The sequence below is a fragment of the Tenrec ecaudatus genome, chromosome 17 (assembly GCF_050624435.1).
Source record: "Tenrec ecaudatus isolate mTenEca1 chromosome 17, mTenEca1.hap1, whole genome shotgun sequence".
Taxonomy (NCBI): Eukaryota; Metazoa; Chordata; class Mammalia; order Afrosoricida; family Tenrecidae; genus Tenrec; species Tenrec ecaudatus.
In genome coordinates this window covers 57,373,745-57,396,671 of record NC_134546.1, presented here as the reverse complement: position 1 = coordinate 57,396,671, position 22,927 = coordinate 57,373,745, and the positions used below count along the sequence as shown (strand labels likewise).

At 42.6% G+C, this 22,927-nt stretch overlaps 1 protein-coding gene across 1 annotated transcript; it reads left to right on the top strand.

Moving 5' to 3' along the window:
* The first annotated feature begins 282 nt into the window (after window positions 1-282).
* TMEM202 (transmembrane protein 202) lies at window positions 283-10,299 on the top strand. The gene is made up of 5 exons (XM_075535563.1): window positions 283-360; window positions 606-861; window positions 9,067-9,216; window positions 9,546-9,677; window positions 10,121-10,299. The coding sequence occupies exons 1-5, from the start codon at window positions 283-285 to the stop codon at window positions 10,297-10,299; spliced, it is 795 nt and encodes a 264-aa protein (XP_075391678.1).
* Window positions 10,300-22,927: the final 12,628 nt, after the last annotated feature.

The window sequence follows — 22,927 nt, the reverse complement described above, 5'->3', positions numbered from 1 at the left end:
ATTCATCTTGTGTTCCAGCACTTCACGCAAGGCCTGACACACAGCGGTTGCTAACAACATCTTTATAGACTGATTTTATAAAATAATTGGAAGAAGTCAAAGAAGGGTGGGCAAGGAGAATCACACACAGACAGACGCTGAAAATGTGGTCCTTTTTCTGTGATCTGACCAGATCTGGAACAGGAAACAGAAACCGGATCTGTGACATGTCATGAGTTCTGGCCCTTGTTGGATATGCTGAGATGGATTCCGTGACAGTTAGAGAGTGAACTGGCTGCCAAGATGGAGAGGGATCACTTAAGCATGACCTTCTACAATCCTGAGATCCCCCAAATAAAGGGGAACCCGAACTACCAAAGGGTGAGGAGGTGCCTCATTGTAGGTCAGTTGGGAAGAAAACTGACTTCAAGAAAGGTAGGGCTAGACAGACAGTCTCCTAAGGACAGATGGGAAATGGTACCCTGATATGTTTCTTTTTCATTGCAGAGGTAGGGAGAGATGCCCATACATCAAACCCCCATGGGGAAATGAGGTAGCAAAGAGTAGGAGGCCCAGGGATCCGGGGTTAACTTCCTGGGTAGGCAATCTTTCCCTCATCCTTATAGCCTACCCTCCCCACCAACAAATATCCGAGTGCCTCGATGCCACCCCAGAGGCGGCAGCAGCATGTGGATCAGACATACAACAACATCCGAATGTTCTGTGGTAGTCTCTGTGGCTTTGGCCTCTTAATCCTGATCTGCATGTCCCCACTGAACTGGGTGCAGTTCCTGGTGACCAAGAATGGCCTTGAGCTCTACACAGGACTCTGGACCTCCTGCAACCATGAACTGTGCTGGAGCGACACCCACACCTGTGAGTGCCAATATGTTCAATGCTGCAGGCTCCCTTGTGCAGGGCATCCTGCAACATCGACCCTTCATCTCTCTTCCTTCATCTTTTGGCCCTCACCTTTCCAAGCCCAGACTAGAACTTTGTGTGCCCTTTCTCCCTCTACCCCAGGTTGCTCCCTCTCCTGAATAATGAGTTGATACACTCTTTACTCTCTGGAAAGGATCCCTGATGGTACTATGGGGAGCACTGGGATGCTAACTGCAAGGTGTGTGGTTCAAATCCACCAGTTGTTCCAATAGGGGAAAAGATAAGTCTGTCTGCTTCCATAATGTTCCATAGTCCTGGAAAACCTGTGGAGCACTTGTACTCTGTCCGAGAGGGACACTCTGAGTTCGAATTGACATGATGGCAGTGAGTGGGTTTTGGTTTTGGCTCTACTCTGAGAAGACTTTCTTTGTCACCTAAAAGGTGTTTGGGTGAAATGGAGCGATCACTATTACAATAGAAACAGAGAAGTGACTCATTATAGCTGGAATGGGAAGCAAAGTGTCTTGACCGCCTTGAGATTTAACTTTCAAGGTCTGCTTGTTCTTTTGCCAGCAGTAGACAAGAACCTAACTGCATTTCTGAAGTGTAGCATTGAAAAAACAAATGTGTACTACTGAGGGTAAATTGCCTACATAAAATTTTAGGTTACTGCAAATAAATTTGAATTTACATTTTAAAATCAGCTTCTGGGATGGAAGAAATATATGCACACATTTTGCGATCAGAACCAACATTTAGAAGAAAGACAGAACACCACAGTTTTTATACATCACATATACATTTAGACAGAGAAACAGGGATTTAAAGAAAACACACAAATGAAGTAGTCATTTCTCCTTTTAGAGAATCAGGGTCACAGATGACAGGGGCTGGGCATCTCGGCCCAATTTTGCTGTCAGTTATTTGACCATGGGCTCAACTTAGGAGCAGGATCCTGAAGCAGCATCTTGGGAAGAAACCAAAACCAAAGGCAGGCAGGTAATTCAATGGCCCCTTCCACCAAAAAGAGAAAATATGAAAGATAAGAATAAAGACAATGGCCATAGAAATGCATTTTTCTGTGAGAAGACCTTTCACAAAATAATAGCTGCAAATGCCTAATCGGTGTAGAAAACACTGTTTTGATTTCAATCATTATTTTTAAAAGGAAGATCAAGTGAACAATGTGATATACTTTTTCAAACTTAGAATCAACAGAGATTTTTAAATGATAATGCACAAGGCTGTGTACTCCCAAATACACTGAAAACGCAAAGCAAACTCACTACAATTGAGTCAGACCAGACTTATAGTGATCCTCTGGGACAGGGTAGAACTGCCCCTGTGGGGTTTCCAAGACTAGAACTCTTTACGGGAGTAGAAAGCCTCCTTTTTCTCTCTCGGAGGGTTTGGTGGTTCCAGACTGATGACCTTGAGGCTACCGCCCACACCACCATCAGGGCTCCTCCCATGCACACTGGGCCCATGTAATTAGTAAAGCCAAAGCAATATTGTAAAGTGTACACAGACACTTTCAAATATTCATCTTCTCTGACTCAGTCATGCCACCCCTAAAAATTAAGTCTAAAGAAAATTAGAAGGACTGCAAGATTTAAGCCTGAAGTTTAATTAAACTGCGATGATGTCTATATAATTGGATGTCCAGATTGGAACCCAGGTCTTGAGATTATCATTTAAATATTTAATGAGTTAGATTCTCAAAAGTTTATCACTTAAAACAGCCAATCATTTATTTCTTGGAACTGTGAGTTCACCTTTGAGACAGACTGACAAAGCCAACTATAAGTCAAGTATCCACTTCTATTAGGTTGTGGATAGAGTTGTCTAGAGAAACAAAACCATGACACTCATAGATGTATAAGAAGGGACTTTATATCAAGAAGTAACTTAATATCAAGAAGGCACTCCAGCCCAGTCTAACTCAAGTCCACGAGACCAGTGCTAGCTGGAGGCCTCTTCAGACCCATGTAGCTGTAGGCCGATGATGCAGAAAGGATGATGAATCAGGATGCAGGAAGATCACACACGTGGGTGCAGAATCACGTGGATCCAAGGTCAGTGGAAATATGGCAAGGTGCTGACAGCTCTCTGAGTTAGATGGTCCACATGAGGCCACCCCTGGAAGCAGGAAGGGGCAGGGGCAGAGAGTGGGAAGCCGTCCCCACGTCTCTCTTATAAAAGTCACACCTCCCAGGAGGCATTATGAGGTTGTGACCTGATCGACAGGTGGACTCCACCCCCAAGTTGACATAAAATCACCTGTCATTCCACCGTTATTTCCAATGTCAACTAGTCCTAATTCAATGATGAAGTTTATAGTACAAATTTCATAAGGAATCCCCCAAACCTCATCAGCCTATGACAATAATATGCTATTATTACCCAAATACGTTATGGTCCAAGTTCAAAATTTCAGGGTCTTCCCTACTGGATTTTAGGAATTTAGGTCCCTTTCTCCTTACCACCAAGAGTCCTGGTGATGTTGTGGACGAGGCGTTGGGCTGCTAACTCCAAGGTTGGCAGTTCAAACCTACCAGTCACTCCATGGGAGGAAGATGAGACTGTCTGCTCAAGTAACAATTTCCAGTCTCAGAAACCCTGTAGAGGGTTTCTATGAGGCTCAATAGGAGTGTGGGTTTGGTCTCTTTGCTCTTAGTCATGTCTGAGAGTTCCACACAGGCTAGCTCAGGTGGGCTCAGGATCTCACTTCAGACCATTCTGCCTCTGTGTCTGACCTCAGCTGGCTTCAGTTGACAGAGGGCTTTGCTGCTGTGGCTGTGGCTAAGGAGATAAAGGGTGGGTGGCGGGGACTGGGGGGGAGGGGTGCTGAGAGAGGACACTAGTTTCACTTTGCTACTGGATAGAACCAACACTTCCCCCAATGCCCTACAGCATAAATGAGAACAGACTGTAATGTACAGGAATGTGTTGCCACAGAGAGTTACTTGAATTATTTTGATGAGGGCGAAGAAGGAAGGTTTTCTTTGGAATTTACTGCAATTCACAGATGCAGTTCATTTTTATTTATATATTTTATAAATCAGTTTATTGGGGACTCTTACAGCTCTTGTAACTATCCATCCATTAATTGTATCAAGCACATTTGTACATTTGTTGCCATCATCATTTTCAGAACATTTTCTTGCTACTTGAGCCCTTGGTATTGGCTCTTCCTTTTCCCCCTCCCTCCCTGACTCTCCTACCCCATGAGCCCCAAGGGAGACATTTTAACCAAGTTGCTGCATAGTCCCGAACTAGGCCCCTGGGAGCCACCACACAGGAGGTGCTACTAAGCTGTGTCGCTGTGCTTTGTCCTCACCCTCCAACGGAGCTACCGGGGAGGATTTCATCGCCTCTTCTCCAACATGCCAAGGCCCCAGCCAGGATCTTTACCATTTGAAAATGGCACTTCCTTCTGGGTAATTCCCCTGAGTCTCAGGAAGTTGTATCTTCCCTTCCAAAACCAAAACAACAACTCACTGCCATTGAGTTAATTCTGACTCACAACGACCATCTAGGCTAGGATAGCATGGCCTCTGGAATGTCCGAGGTTGTCAACCTCTGCTGGAGCAGAAAGCCTCATCTCTCCCCCTCAGAGTAGCTGGTGGTTTCGAGCTGCTGTTCTTGCGTGGAGTCAAGGCATCCTGGCAGGAGCGTGGATGCCTGTTCTTATTTCTTGCTGTTGAGGTGGTTCTTATGCACAAGGACCCCATGAACAGCAGAGTGGGTAAATATCTCCTGCAGCCACGGGAGTTACCAATCTGACACCCGACTTATGAATTTGGGATTTGTCAGCATCCACAAGTACATGAGTCATTTCCTTGGCATGCATTTCTCCCCAGGCCTCTATTTATATATATCCTCATGGTACTGTGGTTAGAATATGTTGCTGCTAACCAACGGTATTGGTTCAAACTCACCAGCCACTCCGCAGGAGAAGTTGCGGCAATATGCTTCGATAAAGATTGACATCACCAACAAATACACAAAGAAATGCTTGCTATTATTAGGTATTAGAGTTGAACATCAAAATAACAATGAGATATCTCACCCCAGTATTAATAGTAAAGTTTAAAAAACCCCAGAAACTAGTGTTAGTGAGGATGTAGAGAGGCTGAACATCTGTACACTGCTGGTGGGGTTGTAAAGCGGTACAGCCGCTGTGGAAAACAGCACGGCCCTTCCTTTAAAAGCTGGAAATGGGAATATCGTACGATGCAGCCAGCCCACTAGTACACTGTATGTCCTGGAGAAAGAAGAATGGTGACATGGATGGGTATATGCACATCATGTTCATCACAGCACTATTCACAGTAACAAGAAGATGGAAACAACCCAATTGCCCATGAGTGGCAGAATAAAGAAACTGGGGTACCTGCACACGGGGATACTGGGCAGTGTTGAAGAGGAACAGGGAATCTGTGAAACACCTCAGAACTCGGTTGAACCTAGAGGACGTTCTGCCAAGGGAAACAGGTCAATCACAAAAGGACAAATATTGTATGAGGCCACTGCTGTAAGAGATCAAGTAAAGGTCTTCGCATAAAAGGAAACGTTCTCTGATGGTTACTAAGTGGGTTAGTTTATTGTGCCAACCTGGCCAATAAGCACCTGTGGGGTTAATTGAAGGGCAGAGAGATAAAAGGCTCCGTGAGCCTCGCTTTTCGAGTTCTTGGGTCTCTTGCTTTCTGATGGTCGGACCAAGGGGTAGCTGCCTTAGCCAGTTCCCTGCTTCAGCTTGCAAGGCTGACTTCCTGCAAGACATCCCTGAGAAGCCACATGGACCTACCCCGATGCAGCCCTGGGTGCTGGAGCAGCCGTGTGGAGACCCCTGCCAGCGCTGAGATGCTTACACATTCACTGATTCGGCTTTCCTTCTGCAGTCGGCATCATTGTGTATGTTTTGTGAGATGGAGGAGGACTTTGTGGATTGGTGTTGGACATATGGGTTCATGTTGGACTTGTGGGCTTGGGATGTTTTCTTGATGTGCACTTACCTTCATATAAAACTCTCTCTTATACATGAGTTTCTGTGGATGTGTTGCTCTAATGTGCCCACACTAAGACACTGGTTCTAGCAAACAAAACAGAAAATGAGCGTCAATTGGTATCAAGTCCAAATTTCGAAGCTCAACCATCAAATTGGTCTGCCGTGGGTCAGCCATTCTTGCTGGCTATCATTAGCGATTTCAGAGGGCTGTAAGTAGGAGCACAGAACTGTCAACAGGGTAATTAAGTTCTAGGGGTGGTTAGGGGCTAAAGGCTACACAAATGTCTAACACGCTGGAACTAAACTGTACATCACATAGCTCTGACAGGCTAATCTTGCTACATGTGACTAGCCCAGGCTTTGGAACACAGGATGCTATTGGATTGTCATGTTTTGATGTTGCTAACCTGTTAGGAGCACACAACAGGTCACCTCTGGTTGTGAGCGTGCATTCTCTTTAAAAAAACAAACCCAAACTACTTAATTATTCTTGTTCAGAATGTACACAGCAAAACAGACACCGATTCAACAGTCTACACGGACAACGCAGTGGCATTGACTGCATCGAGTTGAGCAATCATTCCATTTCTGAGTTGTTCCCTTCCTCGTTAACATAAATGTGCACCTCCAAAGAGTTCTGGCTAAGGTTTCTGGTTGGTGTTGTCAGCTGGATCTCATATAGCTGGTTCTTAAAAGAGCATTATGCTCAGGAAAGACACTTTTTATTAGTGAAACTGAACTTTGTTGTTTGGTTTTCAGTAGACTGCGGGAGTATCTTTGCTTTGAGTCTTGAAGATGCGCTCAGGGCGGTGGTGTCAGAGGTTCCCCCAGCTTCTGGGGTGCCAGAAAGTCCCAGAGGAAGCATGAGTTCTCCTAACGGAGATTACGCTGCGTGGTCATGTTAGCCAGTGGCAAGGACGAAAGAGCAGAATGGAATTTAGGAGGCAGATCTTAATGGAGATAAGCTTGGGTATGTCGTTTCTTCTCTCTAGGTTTCTTGGAAATTGGGCTTGGACTAAGAACTTTTCTGTAGTGGGGCTCCCGCCACCTTGAGATATGAAAGATGCCAGACAAGGAGGCAACCTGCGAAGGATATTGAGGATAATGCTGAGTCTTTTATTTAGGAAAGCTATTATCTACTAACAATTATAAGCTGCTCTCTATTTCAGACCTATTCAGAAAAATATTGTTAAAATTGTGGGTTTGCCTAGAGAAATAGTGAGAGATGTGTTTTGAGTAATGTGCTACAGACAAATGAAGTTTACCACGCCCTCTCTTCTGTCTCCCCACCATCCCATCATGGGGCTAGCGTCAGAGATCTGGAGCCAACAGATGGAAGCAAAAGGAGCAGGAGAGTAGCTCTGGGGTACAGCAGATGAACATTAGCAGACCCATTTTTGACCAGAGGGGGCCCTGGTGGTACAATGTTTATGTACTTGGCTGCTAACTGGAAGGTCAGCATTTTGAATTGACCAGCTCCTCCAAGGGAAAAAAGATAGGAAAACCTGCTTCTGTAAATATTTACAGCCTCAGAAACCCTATGGGTTCCAGCCCCTGCCAGTAGGATCTCTATGAGTTAGAATTGAAGCCACAGCAGTGGGTGGATTCTTGAGCAAATGTGAGATAGGATCTTGGGAGCTCCCAGAAGCAAGTGGGAGACATTTTTTTTTGGGGGGGGTTAGCTTCCAACAATACAGCTTGAAATCACTATGATATAGGAATGAAAGTAGATATGACTTCACTTTATTTTATTTTATTTTTTTATGACTTCACTTTATAATCACAGGGTGACAAGACCTGTCTATGTCAGATACACTTGACAGAGAAATAAAATTTCCCAAACTCAACAATGGGTAACTCGTTGAGTAAATAGGAATATAGTATTGACTGATTAAAATTAATGATAGCCATAACATAGTATAACCATTAAAAATTATGTTTATAGCAGGGGTGCAGTGAACTGAGAGAAAGCTTATCATGTTACCTTTTTCCTTTATCCATAATCTTTTATTTATTTATAGTTTACTGGGAAATGAACCCCTACCTGGGTGCCCCTCTAAGACTCAGACATTTCCACGGATGGCAGGAAGGCAACAGCAATATATTTGGCCATATTTTCAAGAGATTAGTTTGTGCCTATGTAGCGTGGGTCTCCCTGGATATGACAGAGGCTGGGAATTTTAAAAATATACTTGACCTTATTTTTGGTGAAAGTGTACACAACAAAACCTCACACACCCAACGATTTGTACAAGAACAGTTCGATGTCATTGGTTACTATCTTCATATCAGCCCCTCATCCTCCCATCTTTACTTATATTGTCAGAAGATTTTTCTATGTATTCCACCTGGAGAAGCACAACTCTTGAGTTGTTGAAAAAGGGTACTTACGATGAACAGGCCGCTGGTCTTGAAAAATTTTATTTTGCAGTCCTCAGCTTCATTTCTGTCATCAAGACTGTATTTTCCAAATACTGTCCCCTTTCTCCTGGTGGTACAGGGGTTGCGAGTGGGGCTGCCAACAGCAAGGTCGGCAGTTTGAAAATCACCAGTGGCCTCTGACTTCTGAGGGAGATTCATAAAGCATTACCATCTTGGAAACTCGCCGTGGGCAGTTCTACCCTGTCCTCCGGGGTCGACTCTGAGTCTGAATGGACTCAATGACAGAGTTTATCCTTCTCATGAATCTTGAAAGAAACAAAATAATAAAAAATAAAAACTAGAAAGAAATAAAATAATATGCTAACGGTGGTTGCTTTGGGGTCTTGGAGCTGTGAGTGACTGTCTTCCTGTTTCTTTGTACTTTTGCATTCTTTCTTATGTTTGTATTAAATATGCATTACTTTTAGAATTAGAACCCGAAAAAAAGAAAACATTTTCATTTGCCTTGTGATGTTAAGGTTACACGACTTATAAGCTAGTATCCCACGTATAACTAAATTTAATGTGTTAATTCACCCAGGAGGGTTTGCATATTAGCTTTAGTTTACCAATGACAGCTTTATCTTTCTGTTTAAGAAATTCCAGGTATCAATGATGAGTTAGGAAAAAAGGCTCTTGTCACTGCCCCTCTTGCCACACAACGATCCTTCTTTGTCCTCACTCCCTTCTCTCGAGTCTGTCTGTCTGTCTGTCTTAAGGGGAGGTCCCCACTGGCCTAACCACGCCTGTTCCTCTCCCCTTCTTCCTAACAGACTACCTCCAATTCTCCAGGGTCTTCTTCCTCACCTCTGTCCTTACCATACTCATTGCCCTTGGATGGCTCGTCAGTGCTTGCCTCCCGAGAAGAGGAAGAGTGACCACCAACTTGGATCTGAAGGTATCCATGCTCAGCTTCACCTCAGGTACAGACCTAGACTGGCAGCATAAGCCCATGGTAAAATGTGCAAGGTAACAATGATTCTCCGAAGGACTTTCACTCCCCTGTTCCACAGCCTTTCTCTCTTTTTCCAGTATGACACTAAGTTCCCAGCTCTCTGCTCCATCTCATTGTATACAACGCACCTTAGCTGACCTATACCATTCTCTTTCCCCTTTAAGTCAACCCCCAAATACCTGTCCTTTGGGTCCTTGCCATGCATCGGGTCTCTGGAGACAGAAGAAAAGTTGGTGGGGGCGGGGTGGAGACATACTGGAAAGTCCTAGATTTTGACACCTGTCCTTTGGGTCCTAGCCACCTGCTTGCTTCTCTGCCTCACCTTATTCCTCGCCCAAGTCCATCAGCATAATAGGGATGTTCTGGAGTCCAACATCCTATGGAGCTATTATCTCAGTTACTGTGGTGACTTCTTATATGTGTTTGCAGGTGAGTCATCCCTTTGCCCTACACCAGAAGGGTAGATGAGCAGTCGCTTCTACCAAGAGAGGACACTAACCTTGCTCAGACCATTTCTGCATTGAGGGGTAGTGTGGAACAATAGAGAAAGCGTATATTTTGGAGTCAAAAAACTTAGGCTTACTCATGCTGCATCACTGAGGCCAGGGCATATTGAGTCAGTTGCCAAAGACGGCACACCACGTGGTGAAACTATAACTTGAACCTAAGAGTTTCAAGCTGTCCCTTAATTAGTGTGGGAAACACTATAATGCAATGGAAACACAGGAGAGTAATGAAACTCCACTGTGGGAGGAGATGGCTAGCTTTACCGAAAAGAGCTTTTTGAATGAGTATTGGAGGGAGAGTGAAAATTCTAAAAGCCCAAAGGCCAGTCATCTATTGAAGCTCACCTCAAATTGTTCTTTCTCTAGGGATAATCTCCTTTCTCAACCACATCAGTTACAAACCTTCCTACGAGGAAAATGTTTCTGTGATTCCCACAGAGAAGTCAAGGCTGGGGTTTGGACCAGTGACTACTGCGGAAGACAAAGATTCAGAGCTTGAGGTAGAATTTCAAAATGAGGAAGAGTCATCAAATACAGAACTCTGATAATGCCAGGAAAACCTCACCTGCTGTTCTTAAAAAGTGGAGGAGGAAACATCTAATAAAGTTGGGAATGATCATGCACATTTGCCTTAAGCTGGGTTTTCTAGAAGAGTAAAATCAGTGAAATATATGTGGCTATATAATATATTATATATAGAGAAATAATCTCGAGAGACTTATTTCAAGGAAATGGCTTATGCAGTTGTTGACATTGGCAGGTCCCAAATGTGTGTGTTGGGCTGCAAGCTTCAATGGGCTGATGAAGTGAAATTTCGCAAGCCAGATGTCAGGCTGCTGGCTCACATCCTAAGAAACAGAGGCCAGATGCAGGATGAAGAGAACTTGAGCTTTGCCAGAACATCCTTATATATTGGATCCAGGCTACACACCTTAAGGGAATACCCTTTCAATGGATTGGCTGTTGACATCTGAACACATGTGTGTATTACATACATCTGCTAAACTATTAAGAATCATGGCCTAGCCAATTAAGACATAACTTTAACCTTCAAACTTCTAGGAAACCCTCCAAAAATCATGTCCATTATTGAGGTAGATGATATTAAAGGTAATATTGTGTGTTGGAAGCCAAAAAATACGTAACGGTCAGATGGAAAGTAATGAGAACTCATTTAAGATTATATATATATTTTTCTTTTTAAAAATAATTTCATTGGGGGTTTTTTACGACTTATCACAATCCATGCACACATTCATTGTGTCAAATACTTTTGTACATTTGTTGCCACTATCATTCTCAAAACATTTTCTTTCTATTTGAACCCTTGGTATCAGCTCCTCATGTTTTCCCCTCCCTCTCCGCTCCCCCCTCCCTCATGAACCCTTGATAATTTATAAATTATTTTGTCATCTCTTACACTGTACGACTTCACCCACTTTTCTGTTGTCCGTCCCCCAGGGAGGGGGTTATATGTAGATCATTGTGATTCATTCCCCCTGTCTCTCCCACCTTCCCCTTACCGCTACTCTCATTATTGGTCCTGAGTGGTTTATCTGTCCTGGATTCCCTGTGTTTTCAGTCCTATCTATACCAGTGTACATCCTCTGGTCTAACTGGCTTTGTAAGGTAAAAATGGGATCTTGATAGTGGGAGGGAGGAAGTATTGGCAAGTTGTATGCTTCATCATTGCTAAACTATATCCTGACTGGCTTGTCTTCTCCCTGCAACTCTTTCGGAAGGGGATGTCCAGTTGTCTACAGATGAGCTTTGGGCCTCCACTCTACACTCCCCTTCATTCACAATGATATGATTTTTTTGTTCTTTGATGCCTGATCTCATTGACACCGCATGATCACACAGACTGGTGTGCTTCTTCCATGTGGGCTTTGTTGCTTCTCAGCTAGATGGCCGCTTGTTTATCTTCAAGCCTTTAAGACTCCAGATGCCATATCTTTTGATAACTGGGCACCATCAGCTTTCTTTACCACATTTGCTTATGCACTCACTTTGCCTGCAGTGATCATGTTGGGAAGGTGAGCATCATGGAATGCCAGCTTAATAAAACAAAATGTTCTTGCATTGAGTGAGTACTTGAGTAGAGGCCCAATGTCCATCTGCTACCTTAATACTTAACTATAAATATATGCACATAGATCTATTTACCCATCCTCATATATAACTATATTTACATGTATACATGCCTATATTTAGACCTCTATAAATTCCCTTTGCCTCTTAGTTCTTTCCTCTATTTCCTTTTACTTTCCTCTTGTCCCACTATCATGGTCAGCCTTCACTTGGATTTCAGTAATTCCTCTTGGTTACATTGCCCTTGATCAAGCCCTACCAGGCCTACTACATCCTCCTCCTCATCAATTTGAGATCACTTGTTATTCTCTCGTCCCTCATTTTGTTAACACCCACTTCCTTTCCCCCACCTCCCCCTCTCTCATGCCCACCCCCGAGCCATTGGTCCCATTGTTTCTCCTCCCAATTGTTTATCCCGCTTATCTAGAAAGATCTTCAAAGATAATAATATGCACAAAGAACAAGACAGAGTAAAACAAAGCAACAAAAGAAAACAAAACCAATGACAAAAAAAAATAAAAGAGAGAAAAGTCTATAAATAGTCCAAGGTCTGATTGTTGACCTTTAGGAGTGTTTTTTCAGTTGAGTCTGATGGGGTGGCACACCTTGGCCCCAAAGTCTATTTTTGGTATTCCCTGGGGACTTCGTTGCTCTGCTCCTCTTGCTGTTCTGTTGCACACCCTTAGTGCGTTGCCTCAGTGTGGTAGGGTCAGATCGGGCACAATTCCCACACTGTCTCTCCAGTGTTGTCCCATGTAGGGCTATGGGTCAGTGAGGGATATCGTGTCTCATAGTGGGACCGGCCACATGGTCTTCTCTGTGCATTGACTGCTCAGCTCAGGGATATCGATCTCAAGGCTTGGTGGGCCAGGATGTACTCCACTCTCTCTTCCTCCCCCTTCATTTGCTCCTGTGTGCTATGATCAGAAATGTCCCTCTCCCTGAACTGTCCTCTGAAGTAAATTCTTCTGTCCAGAATATATTTCTAAAGAAAATAAATTCGTCTCTAGAAATGAAAGAACCTAGCAATAGATGCAGTTCAACCAGGGATCTGATATCTTATTTTAAGCTAGAAAAAATTATCCCCTAATTCTGTTTGAAATTTTCTTTTTTAAGCATGACCTTTGGCACACTCAGGATGGATGGCAAATGGATTTGGACTATAGAGTTTGATCTAAATCGAAGACTACTAACAGAAATAAAACAAACACCAATAATAATATCTGCCACCTCAAGGAGCCTGAGTGGTGCTGGGTGGATTCAGAGAAGTCCACTAGGTTCTACTTCCTCCAAGAGCACAAAATAACCGCTTCTCCCTAAACAGGGAGATACCTTAACTAGGCCTCCACAACTTGACTGAAAGTCAATACAGAATTGTAACCCTGTGTCTGTGACTCCAGATAGGTCGTGGTGGTGGGAGGGGGTTGGTCCCCTAAGCATCAATTATGTTTTGCTGAGCCAAATGGAGCTGAAGGACTACCTTTATCATAAGTATATGTAGAACCAAGTTGACAATATTTTTCTTGTTTTGCATCCCCTGTAAGACTCTGTATGTTTCATCGGTGCTGTACTGCACCCTGACTGGCTTGACACCAATTGTCCTCTAGTTCTTTAATGCTTCCCCCCCCCAACTCACCTAGACCAGATATTGTACATGTGTACAGATAATAGCTAGAAACACAGGGAGTCCAGGACAGATAAACCTCTCAGGACCAATAATGAGAGTAGTAATACCAGTAGGGTATGAGGAAGGTTGGGGGAGAGAGGGAGAACCAATCACAATGACCTACATATAACCCCCTCCCAGGGGGATGGACAACAGAAAAGTGGATGAAGGGAGACATCAGACAGTGTAAGACATGAATAATAATTTATAAATTATCAGGGTTCATGAGGGAAGGCGGGGGAAAGGAAAAAATGAAGAGTTAATACCAAGGGCTCAAGTAGAAAGAAAATGTTTTGAAAATGATGATGGCAACATATGTACAAATGTGTTTGACACATGGATGTATGTATGGATTGTGATGAGTGCTATAGGAGCCCCCAATAAAATAATTGTTTAAAAGGAAGACGACGACTATGGTGTCTTGGTGACACAGTTCGCTTGGCTGATAACTCAAAGGTTTAACATCATGAGAGAAAGATATCAGTCTGCTTCCAAAAGGATTTACATCCTTGGAATCCCTCTGAATCAGGTCTACTCTTTCCTACAATGTAGCGATGAACTGGGATCAACTGGCTGGCATTAGTTTGAAAGGCTGGGTAAGGAGGTGAAGGGCAATGTTTTTCAAGCAATCACATGGATTTATTGATGCATACAACTCCCTTTCCAGTTCAGACTAGATGCCATGCAATTTTTCCGTGTGGAAGATCTCTGACCTTCATGTTATCTCTTTTTCCTTTAGTAGCAGCCATCGCAACTCAGTTGATTGAACACTCTCTCCTTCTCTTCCTCAAGTCTGCCAACAGATTAGACTATTGTGTCCAGCTTCACCCCTTGGTGCTCTTAAAGATCAACTCTTGGGCCCTTATAGAATAATTAATAGATTTACTAGTAACTTTTATAGAAAACAAAAATATCAGACATGGAGCAATTATGGTCCTTGATGAGCAATTTGCAAACATTTCTAGATGGTAACTGGAAACGATTTCAGTAAACACTTCTGCTTTTCTCTCTTTGGGTGGGCTCTCAATGGCAAATGCATGCGTGCGTCTACTCAGAGACACATCCCCCCCCATCAAAATAGTTTTATCGGTGTATAATTCACATATCATAAAATTTAATTGTGCAATCGTATGAGAAAGAGTTGTGCAGTCATCACCACCATCAATTTCAGAACAGGTACTTCTTGTGCTTCCTGTTGGTAGAGCCCCATTTCCCCCCTCCCTCCCCTGCCATGCCCCGGAGTAATTCTTCATGCACTTACTGACTATAGATGGACCTATTCTGGATGTCATACACAGAAAGTCATACGGAACACAATCACAAACGATGATGAAACAGAGAAAGCCTCGATTGAAAAGAAAGAAAATATTTTAAAATGAAATAAATTTTAAATTGTTCCAAAGGGAAATCACGGGTTAAAATGTAACATCCTATCCTAACTGCATCTGCCACAATCGCCTTCACAAACCTTTAAAATCACAGATACAGGGGGGCCCGCCCTAATCTCAACTACTATGTGGACACCTGCCCCTCCCCCCAGAATAATTTATTTCAAAGGACGGCATTGAATCTGCAGCTCCGGAGAGGGACATATCTGATTAGAGCACATGGAGCACATCCTGGCCCAACAGGCCTTGAGGACGATGTTCCCAATTAGAGCAGCCAGTCCACAGAGAGAACCAAATGGCCAGCCCCACTATGAGACATGACATTCCTCACTGACTCATAGCCCTACAGGGGACAACACCGGAGACACAGTGTGGGAATTGCACCCAATCTGATCCCACCACACAGAGGCAAAACACTAAAGGCGTGCAACAAAACAGCAAGGGAATGGAGTGGCAAGGTCCCCAGGGAATGCTTAAGGTAGACTTTGGGCCCAGAGTGTGGTATCCCAACAACTGGACTGGAAAACACTCCTAAAGGCCAACAAACATTCCTTGAACTAACTACAAGCTTTTCTTTCTTGTTGCGTCTTATTTTGTTCTTTGTCATTGGTTTGTGGTTGTTATTTTGTTGCTTTGTTTTGCTGTTTTGTGTTTGTGCATGTTATCTCCGCAGGTCTGTCCAAATAAGATAGGCTGGATGAACAATCTGCAGGAGAAAACAACGGGACCAGCAGTTCTGGGGGAGCATGGGAGAGGGGGAGTTGGGGGGAAAGGTAGTGGTGTTAACAAACCCAGGGACAAGGGAACAACAAGAGATCCAAATCGGTGGTGAGGAGGGTAGACCTGGTAGGGCATGATCAAGGGTAATGTAACCAAGAGGAATTGCTGAAACCCAGGCGGGGACGGAGCATAAGAGTGGGACAGGAGGAAAGTAAAGGAAATAGAGGAAAGAGCTGGGAGACAAAGGGCACTTATAGAGGTCTAGATAAAGACAAGGACATATGCAAATATATTTATATATGAGGAAGGGGAAATAGATCTATGTGCCTATATTTATAGGTTTAGTATTAAGGTAGCAGAAGGATACTGGGCTTCCACTCAAGTACTCCCTCAATGCAAGAACATTTCTATTAAATTGGCATTCTATGATGCTCACCTTCCCAACACAACTGCTGAAGACAAAGCTGGTGAATAAGCAAATGTGGTGAAGAAAGCTGATGGTGCTCAGCTATCAAAAGATACAGTGTCTGGGGTATTAAAGGCTTGAAGGTAAGCAAGCGGTCATCTGGCTCAGAAATAGCAAATCCCACATGGAAGAAGCACACCAGCCTCTGTGAACATGTGGTGCCAAAACGAACAGTTATCAAACGTCAAAGAACAAAAAAAAATCCTATCATTGTATGCTCATCTCTATGATACGATCCCTGAAGACAAATGGGTGCATAGCAAATGTGGCAAAGAAAGCTGATTGCGCCCGGCTATCAAAAGATATAGCGTCTGGGCTCTTAAAGGCTTGAAGGTAAACAAGCGGCCATCTAGCTCAAAAGCAACAAAGCCCACATGAAAGAAGCACACCACCCCTGTGATCACGAGGTGTTGAAGGGATCAGGTATCGGGCATCAAAGAAACAAAAACCTTACCATAGTGAATGAGGGGGGTGGAGTATGGAGTGGAGACCCAAAGCCCATTTGTAGGCCACTAGACATCCCTTTACAGAAGAGTCTCAGGGAGGAGACGAGCCAATCAGGGTACAATGTAGTAATGAAAAGTACAACTTTTCTCTAGTTCCTAAATGCTTCCTCCCGCACTACCCCCCTCACTGTCATGATCCGAATTCTATCTTGCAAGTCTGGCTAGAGCAGAGGATGTACACTGGTACAGATAGGAACTGGAAACACAGGGAATCCAGGGCAGATGATTCCCTTCAGGACCAGTGGTGTGAGTGGCGATACTGGGAGGGTAGAGGGAGGGTAGGTTGGAAAGGGGGAGCCAATTACAAGGATCTACATGTGACCTCCTCCCTGGGGGATGGATAACAGAAAAGTGGTTGAAGGGAGACATTGGACAGGTCAAGATATGACAAAATAATAATTTATAAATTATCAAGTGTACATGAGGGAGGGGTGAGCAATGAACGTATAAATGTGCTTTACACAATTGATGTATGTATGGATTGTGATAAGAGTTGTATGAGCCTCTAATAAAACGATTAAAACAAAACAAAAAGATTTCAGGTACGATTCTTTCTGATGGCTGGGCACCATCTGCTTTCTTCACCACACTTTACTGTAACACTCATGTCCTTCCGCGATCTCTTCATGAAGGCGAGTATTGAGTAGGGCTATGGCATAAGACTAATTGTTCTTGTGGTGCTAGAATTAAGTGGGAGCCCCAAATCTATTCATATACCACCTATGGCTTATCTATGTCTCTGGTTCACTTTAAAGGCATTTTTTAAGAGACATTATTATTTTATGATAGAAAACATTATATATCACCCCTTGGATCTTAAGATGATTCTATTGATAATATTGTTAGTTTAGCTGATGGTATAAAATTTTTTTGGTTTAGCATTTAAGACACAGTTGAAAAACAGAAATTATTCACGTAGAGACCATCTTTTCAAACTGAAATACACTAATTATTGACTTGTACAGAGTAAATGCTTACTGTTTACATAAACAATGATAGTTAGTGATAGGCAACTTTCAATAACACTCATAGAGGCAGAACCCTGCCTACTAGATCAATATATGTCATAAAAAAGCAAGGAGACCATTTGAAAAGTAAATATATGATATTCCTGGGTCACCATTCATTGGGCATCCTCAAAGCAAGTGATCTGAACCAATGTCTAATGACTACCAATTCCATATACTTTGATAAGCAGTCACCAGCTAATCATATTATGGTATTTCAGCTTTAAGTTAAAGGGATTGCATCAGTTCCTTAAATCTGCTACAGGTGAGTTTGATGTAAAGTCCAGTTCAGTTAGCTGATGATTGTTCAAGGAACAGAAGGTTTAATTGGAGTGCAGAGAAAGAAGGTGGTTGGGGTTGAAGATGGAAGATGCTAGAGACTAAGAAGGTAACAATAAATGTATCGTTGGTTCCTTATCATCTACTACTATCACTTGAGATGGTTTAATGTTGACCACTTATTTTTTGGCACGGTGACTGTGTATTCCTTCCATTGTCTTTTGATGCTTCTTGAATCATTTAATATTCTGTTCATAGAATCTTTTAATATTATAGATATAGGCTTGAGTTTTTTCTTCAATTCTTTTAGCTTGAGATTTGACTAAGGCATTCAATTTTAACTTTCCAACGCTAGGTATTTGCACACTTCACTGTAATACTTACATTCTGTGTTCTTGAGTTGTTCTCTGAAATGTCCCATTTAGCTCTTCTACTTGATCATTTTGCTCCTGATGGAAGTGAAGTTGAACAGTAGGGAGATCTTGAAATCCCATTTCCTATTAATCTATCACCTCAATGGGTGGGGTAGTATCTTCTTCATGACAGCTTGTGTGTGTGCTGCTTTTACATAGCAAAGACACAGAGAAAGCATTTGTATATAGTGGAAATTCTCTCCCTCCCAACTTTCCTTCCTTCCTTCCTTCATTTACTTTGTTTGGTATAGATGAGTCTCACAGTTTTGAAGGTCTCTATCAAGAGTCACTTCCATGTCAAAATATTCCTTTTTATTCCTTATTCTTATAATTTGTTCTATAATATTATACCCAATCATCCACAGATAGGACTAAGATTCAGAAAGTAGTGGAGGAAGGCACAATTATTACGTAATAATTCCTCAATCCTTCCAGAAGACAATTCCTAAAGTCTTTTCTCTTTTTCCATATCAAAGTCTTTCTATTTTCATGAGAACAATTTGCCTACGCCCCCAAATCAACTTCTAAAATAAAGATTTAACATATATTCTTCTGTAATATTATTGCTATGACACGGAGCAAAGGAGTAGAAATTTTGCCTCATGTAGTACTTCTTTTTGATTCTCTTAAGTATATACTTATCTTATTCATATATTCACTGTGACATTGGTCTCCAAATATATTTTAAAAAATCATTTAGACTTTTCATCAAAACTTTAGGTGATTAAAAAAATCACTTAAATAAAAAAAAAACTTTAGGTGATGTTACTTTTTAAAAAAAACCTTTTTTTCCCAAGAAATGAAAATGAAATAAAAAGACAAAGATCAAAGGACTCCTCTCCCCCCCCCCCACCCCACCCCCCCAACACACATACACTCTGAGTCAGAATGTGCCCTCTAGACTCAGGGAACTACAGTGAGACTTTATCTGTTTTGTAAAAAGGGATTGTGACCTTAGAAACAGGATGTTTAGGGAGATTTTTGGATTGAAATATTAAGGTGGGGTTAAAAATGCAGCCCTACCGTAGTGTAGATAATGTAAATCAATCGAACAACCACATAGCTAAAATACTACCAAGCAGATGCTTTGATAACAGATGCAAGGAAAGAAGGACCAGCCTCTGTAAAGGGAACCTCTGAGGAGGGGGAGAGGGGCTAGAGAGCCTTGAAACAGGATGCAGGGGAAGGACACTGGAAAAGAAGTGTGAATGTGGCAGAGAAAGACGCGGTATGTCTTCACGGGGGTAGAAAGCCTCATCTTTCTCCTGTGGACTCTAGCCTCTTGTCAAATGTTTGCCTTACCTTTTGACTTAGAACTAGCTCAGGTGACCAGACATCCCGCTTCTGGCTGGACAGTCCCGATTTTCAACAATTAGTCCCGTGTCCAGCGGAGTTTTAAAAAAGTCCCGATTTTTGGAAAGAATGCAGGACAAGCTAGGGAGCAGCGGGAGGACAGGAAGGGAATATATGGTTTTCGGCCGCCATGTGGCTATGTCGCTAGGATATGAGTTTTATATTATTTTTGTTCATTTTATTATGTTAAATTTTAACAAATAATTGTTGAGAACTGATTATTGAGAACTGCTTATCAAAGTTCACATTGTTGATCAGTTGTTAGCTTTTTTTAAATTAGGGGCTCATACAACTCTTATCACAATCCATACATATACATACATCAATTGTATAAAGCACATCCGTACATTCTTTGTCCTAATCATTTTCAAAGCATTTGCTCTCCACTTAAGCCCTCTGCATCAGGTCCTCTTCCCCCCCCCCTTCCTCCCCGCTGCCCCCTCCCTCATGAGCCCTTGATAATCCACAGATTGTTATTTTGTCATATCTTGCCCTATCCGGAGTCTCCCTTCCCCCGACCTTTTCTGCCGTCCATCTCCCAGGGAGGAGGTCACATGTGGATCCTTGTAATCAGTTCCCCCTTTCCAACCCACTCTCCCTCCACTCTCCCAGCATCGCCCCTCAAAGCCTACATGGAAGAAGCACACCAGCCTATGTGATCACAAGGTGTTGTATCAGCATCAAATAATAAAGTCATATATCATTGTGAATGAGGGGGAGTGAGGAGTGGCGACTCAATGCCCATCCGTGGACAATTGGACATACCTTCACAGAAGGGTCACAGGCAATAGATGAGCCAGTCAGGGTACTGTACAGCACCGATGAAGCACACAACTTTCTTCTACCTCTTTGATGCTTCCTTTACCCCATTATCATGATCTCAATTCTACTTTACAAATTGGATTAGACCAGAGCATGCACAGTACTACATATAAAATCCCGAAGCACAGGGAATCTAGGATAGATATACCCCTTAGGGCCCACAATGTGAGTAGAGATACCAGGAGGATTAAGGGGGAGAAAAAGGGGATTGATCACAAGGATCCACTATAACCCCCTTCTAGGGGAACAAATAACGGAAAAGTGGGTGAGGGGTGACAGAGGATGATATAAGATATTGAAAAAATAATCTATAACTTATCAAGGGTACATGAGGAAGGGCAGGGTAAGAAATGGGGAGCTGATATCAGGGGCTCAAGTGGGAAGAGAATACTTCGTACATTTGCCACCATCATTTGCAAATATGCTTGACACGCTGAATGAATGTATGGATTGTGCTAAGACATGTCAGAGCCCCCAATAAAAGTATTTTAGAAAAGGAAAGCATATACTAACTATGTGAAATATACATAGGCATATTACAAATATAAATGTATATATGTATATATAAGAGTAAATATAAAATGTATTAATATATCATAGACACATTCATTGAACAAAATATCAAATCATGAAGCCATTGTTTCTTGATACATTCTTTATCTAGGTCTATATACTTCTGAAGGTGGTGTTTCCATCTCTATAACCCTTCTTTGAATAATTCTGAACTTTTAAGATTTATACCATGTCAAAACATAATAGAAAAAAATTGGAAATCTGAAGGGACAGAATCAGGACTATAAGGAGACCCAGCAGACTGTGCGGTTTCCCAACAAAAATTTCCCAGGACTGCCCTTGCTACCCTCAAAGAATGAGCAGATAGGTGCTTTGTCATCATTGGAAATAAAATTGCTCAGCACAAATATAAATAAAATTCCTGGGCCTTTTAATGACCAACACAGTTTCCCATTTTCTTAAAACTTTTTCCTCAGAAAGCTCCATGATCATCCTATATCCTCCAAGAAAGTTGAATAGGATGCTGCCTTTGGAACCTCACATAACAGTTACCACGATCTCCTGAGCTGGCCTCTCTGCCTTGAATCTAACGGACCTGACAGATCCCCTTGGGATTGCTCTCAGTAGAACCTTTAGTGAAGGCACCCTAAGGTGTATTGCAAATAAGACAAGTGTATTCCTAAGCGTTTAAAAACAATGGGATTGCAGTAAATGGGTGCGTGCTGCAGCTGGGACCCTGGCAGCATGACTTCTTTACCTAACCTGCGTGTTTGTAGTTGCTGCTGTTATTGGGGGACGACCCTGTGTACACACAAAACATCGCCCAGTCCTGTGCCAGCTTCATAAGGATTGTGATGTTTGAACCATTGTTGCAGCCACTGTGTCAATCCATCAATCCATCTCGTTGAGGGTCTTTTTCTAACCATGAGAGGGATGATATCTTTTTCTAGAGAGTACTTTTCTTGATAACGTGTTCAAGGTATGTCATGAAGTGGAGAGCCTATTCCTTTTTTGTAGTCTGTCCTCAGTCTGGAAGCTCTGCTGAAACCTGTTCACCTTGAGTGACCTTGCTGGCTTTTGAAAGACCAGTGACAGCTTCCCACATCAGAATAATGAGTAAGTGGTGGCTGTGTATAAATACTCCCAGGTATCTATCTATACTCCCCTATGGAGTTCTGGAGGTACTGTTGGGTACGTATTGGATTGCCAAGTCAGCTGTTCAAATCTCCCCCGACCCCCAGCGACTGCGAGGGAACAAGATGAGGTCAACTATTTTCATAAAGATTTACAACCTCCGAAACCTTTTAAAGCAGTGGTTCTCAACCTGTGGGTCGTGACCCCCTTGGGGGTCAAACAACCCTTTCACAGGGGTTGCCAGATTCATACAGTAGCAGAATTACAGTTATGAAATAGCAGCAAAAATAATTTTTTGGTTGGGATGGTCACCACAACATGAGGCACTGTATGAAAAGGTCATGGGTTAGGAAGGTTGAGAACCACTGTTCTAAAGGGTCACGATGAGTTGGAATTGACCTGATGATGGAGAGGTTTCTGGTGGATATACATATAGACCTTTTTTTATTTATAAACTATTCATTATGGTTGTAAGGTTTATAAACATATATATCCATAAACTTATGAGCACTTAGTTACATACATCAATTAATGCTGATATTTTATATTGACTAACAAAATAAGTATTTCAGATCACAAAGCAAAATCTCTCTGGGTGCTATAAACAAAAGATATACAACCAAACAAAGTGATTCGGAGAGATTTCAGAAGAATGCACTACCGAGGACAGCCCTGAAAACACAGCCGTGGGGAGAGTGGCAGGTCTGCCCAGACCACACTGAGGGACAGGGAGGACAGGGAGAGGGACAGGGAGAGAGAAAGAACAGCATCTTGGCCTAGTAAGCTTCATAAGTAGGTCCCCATAAGTACAGCGC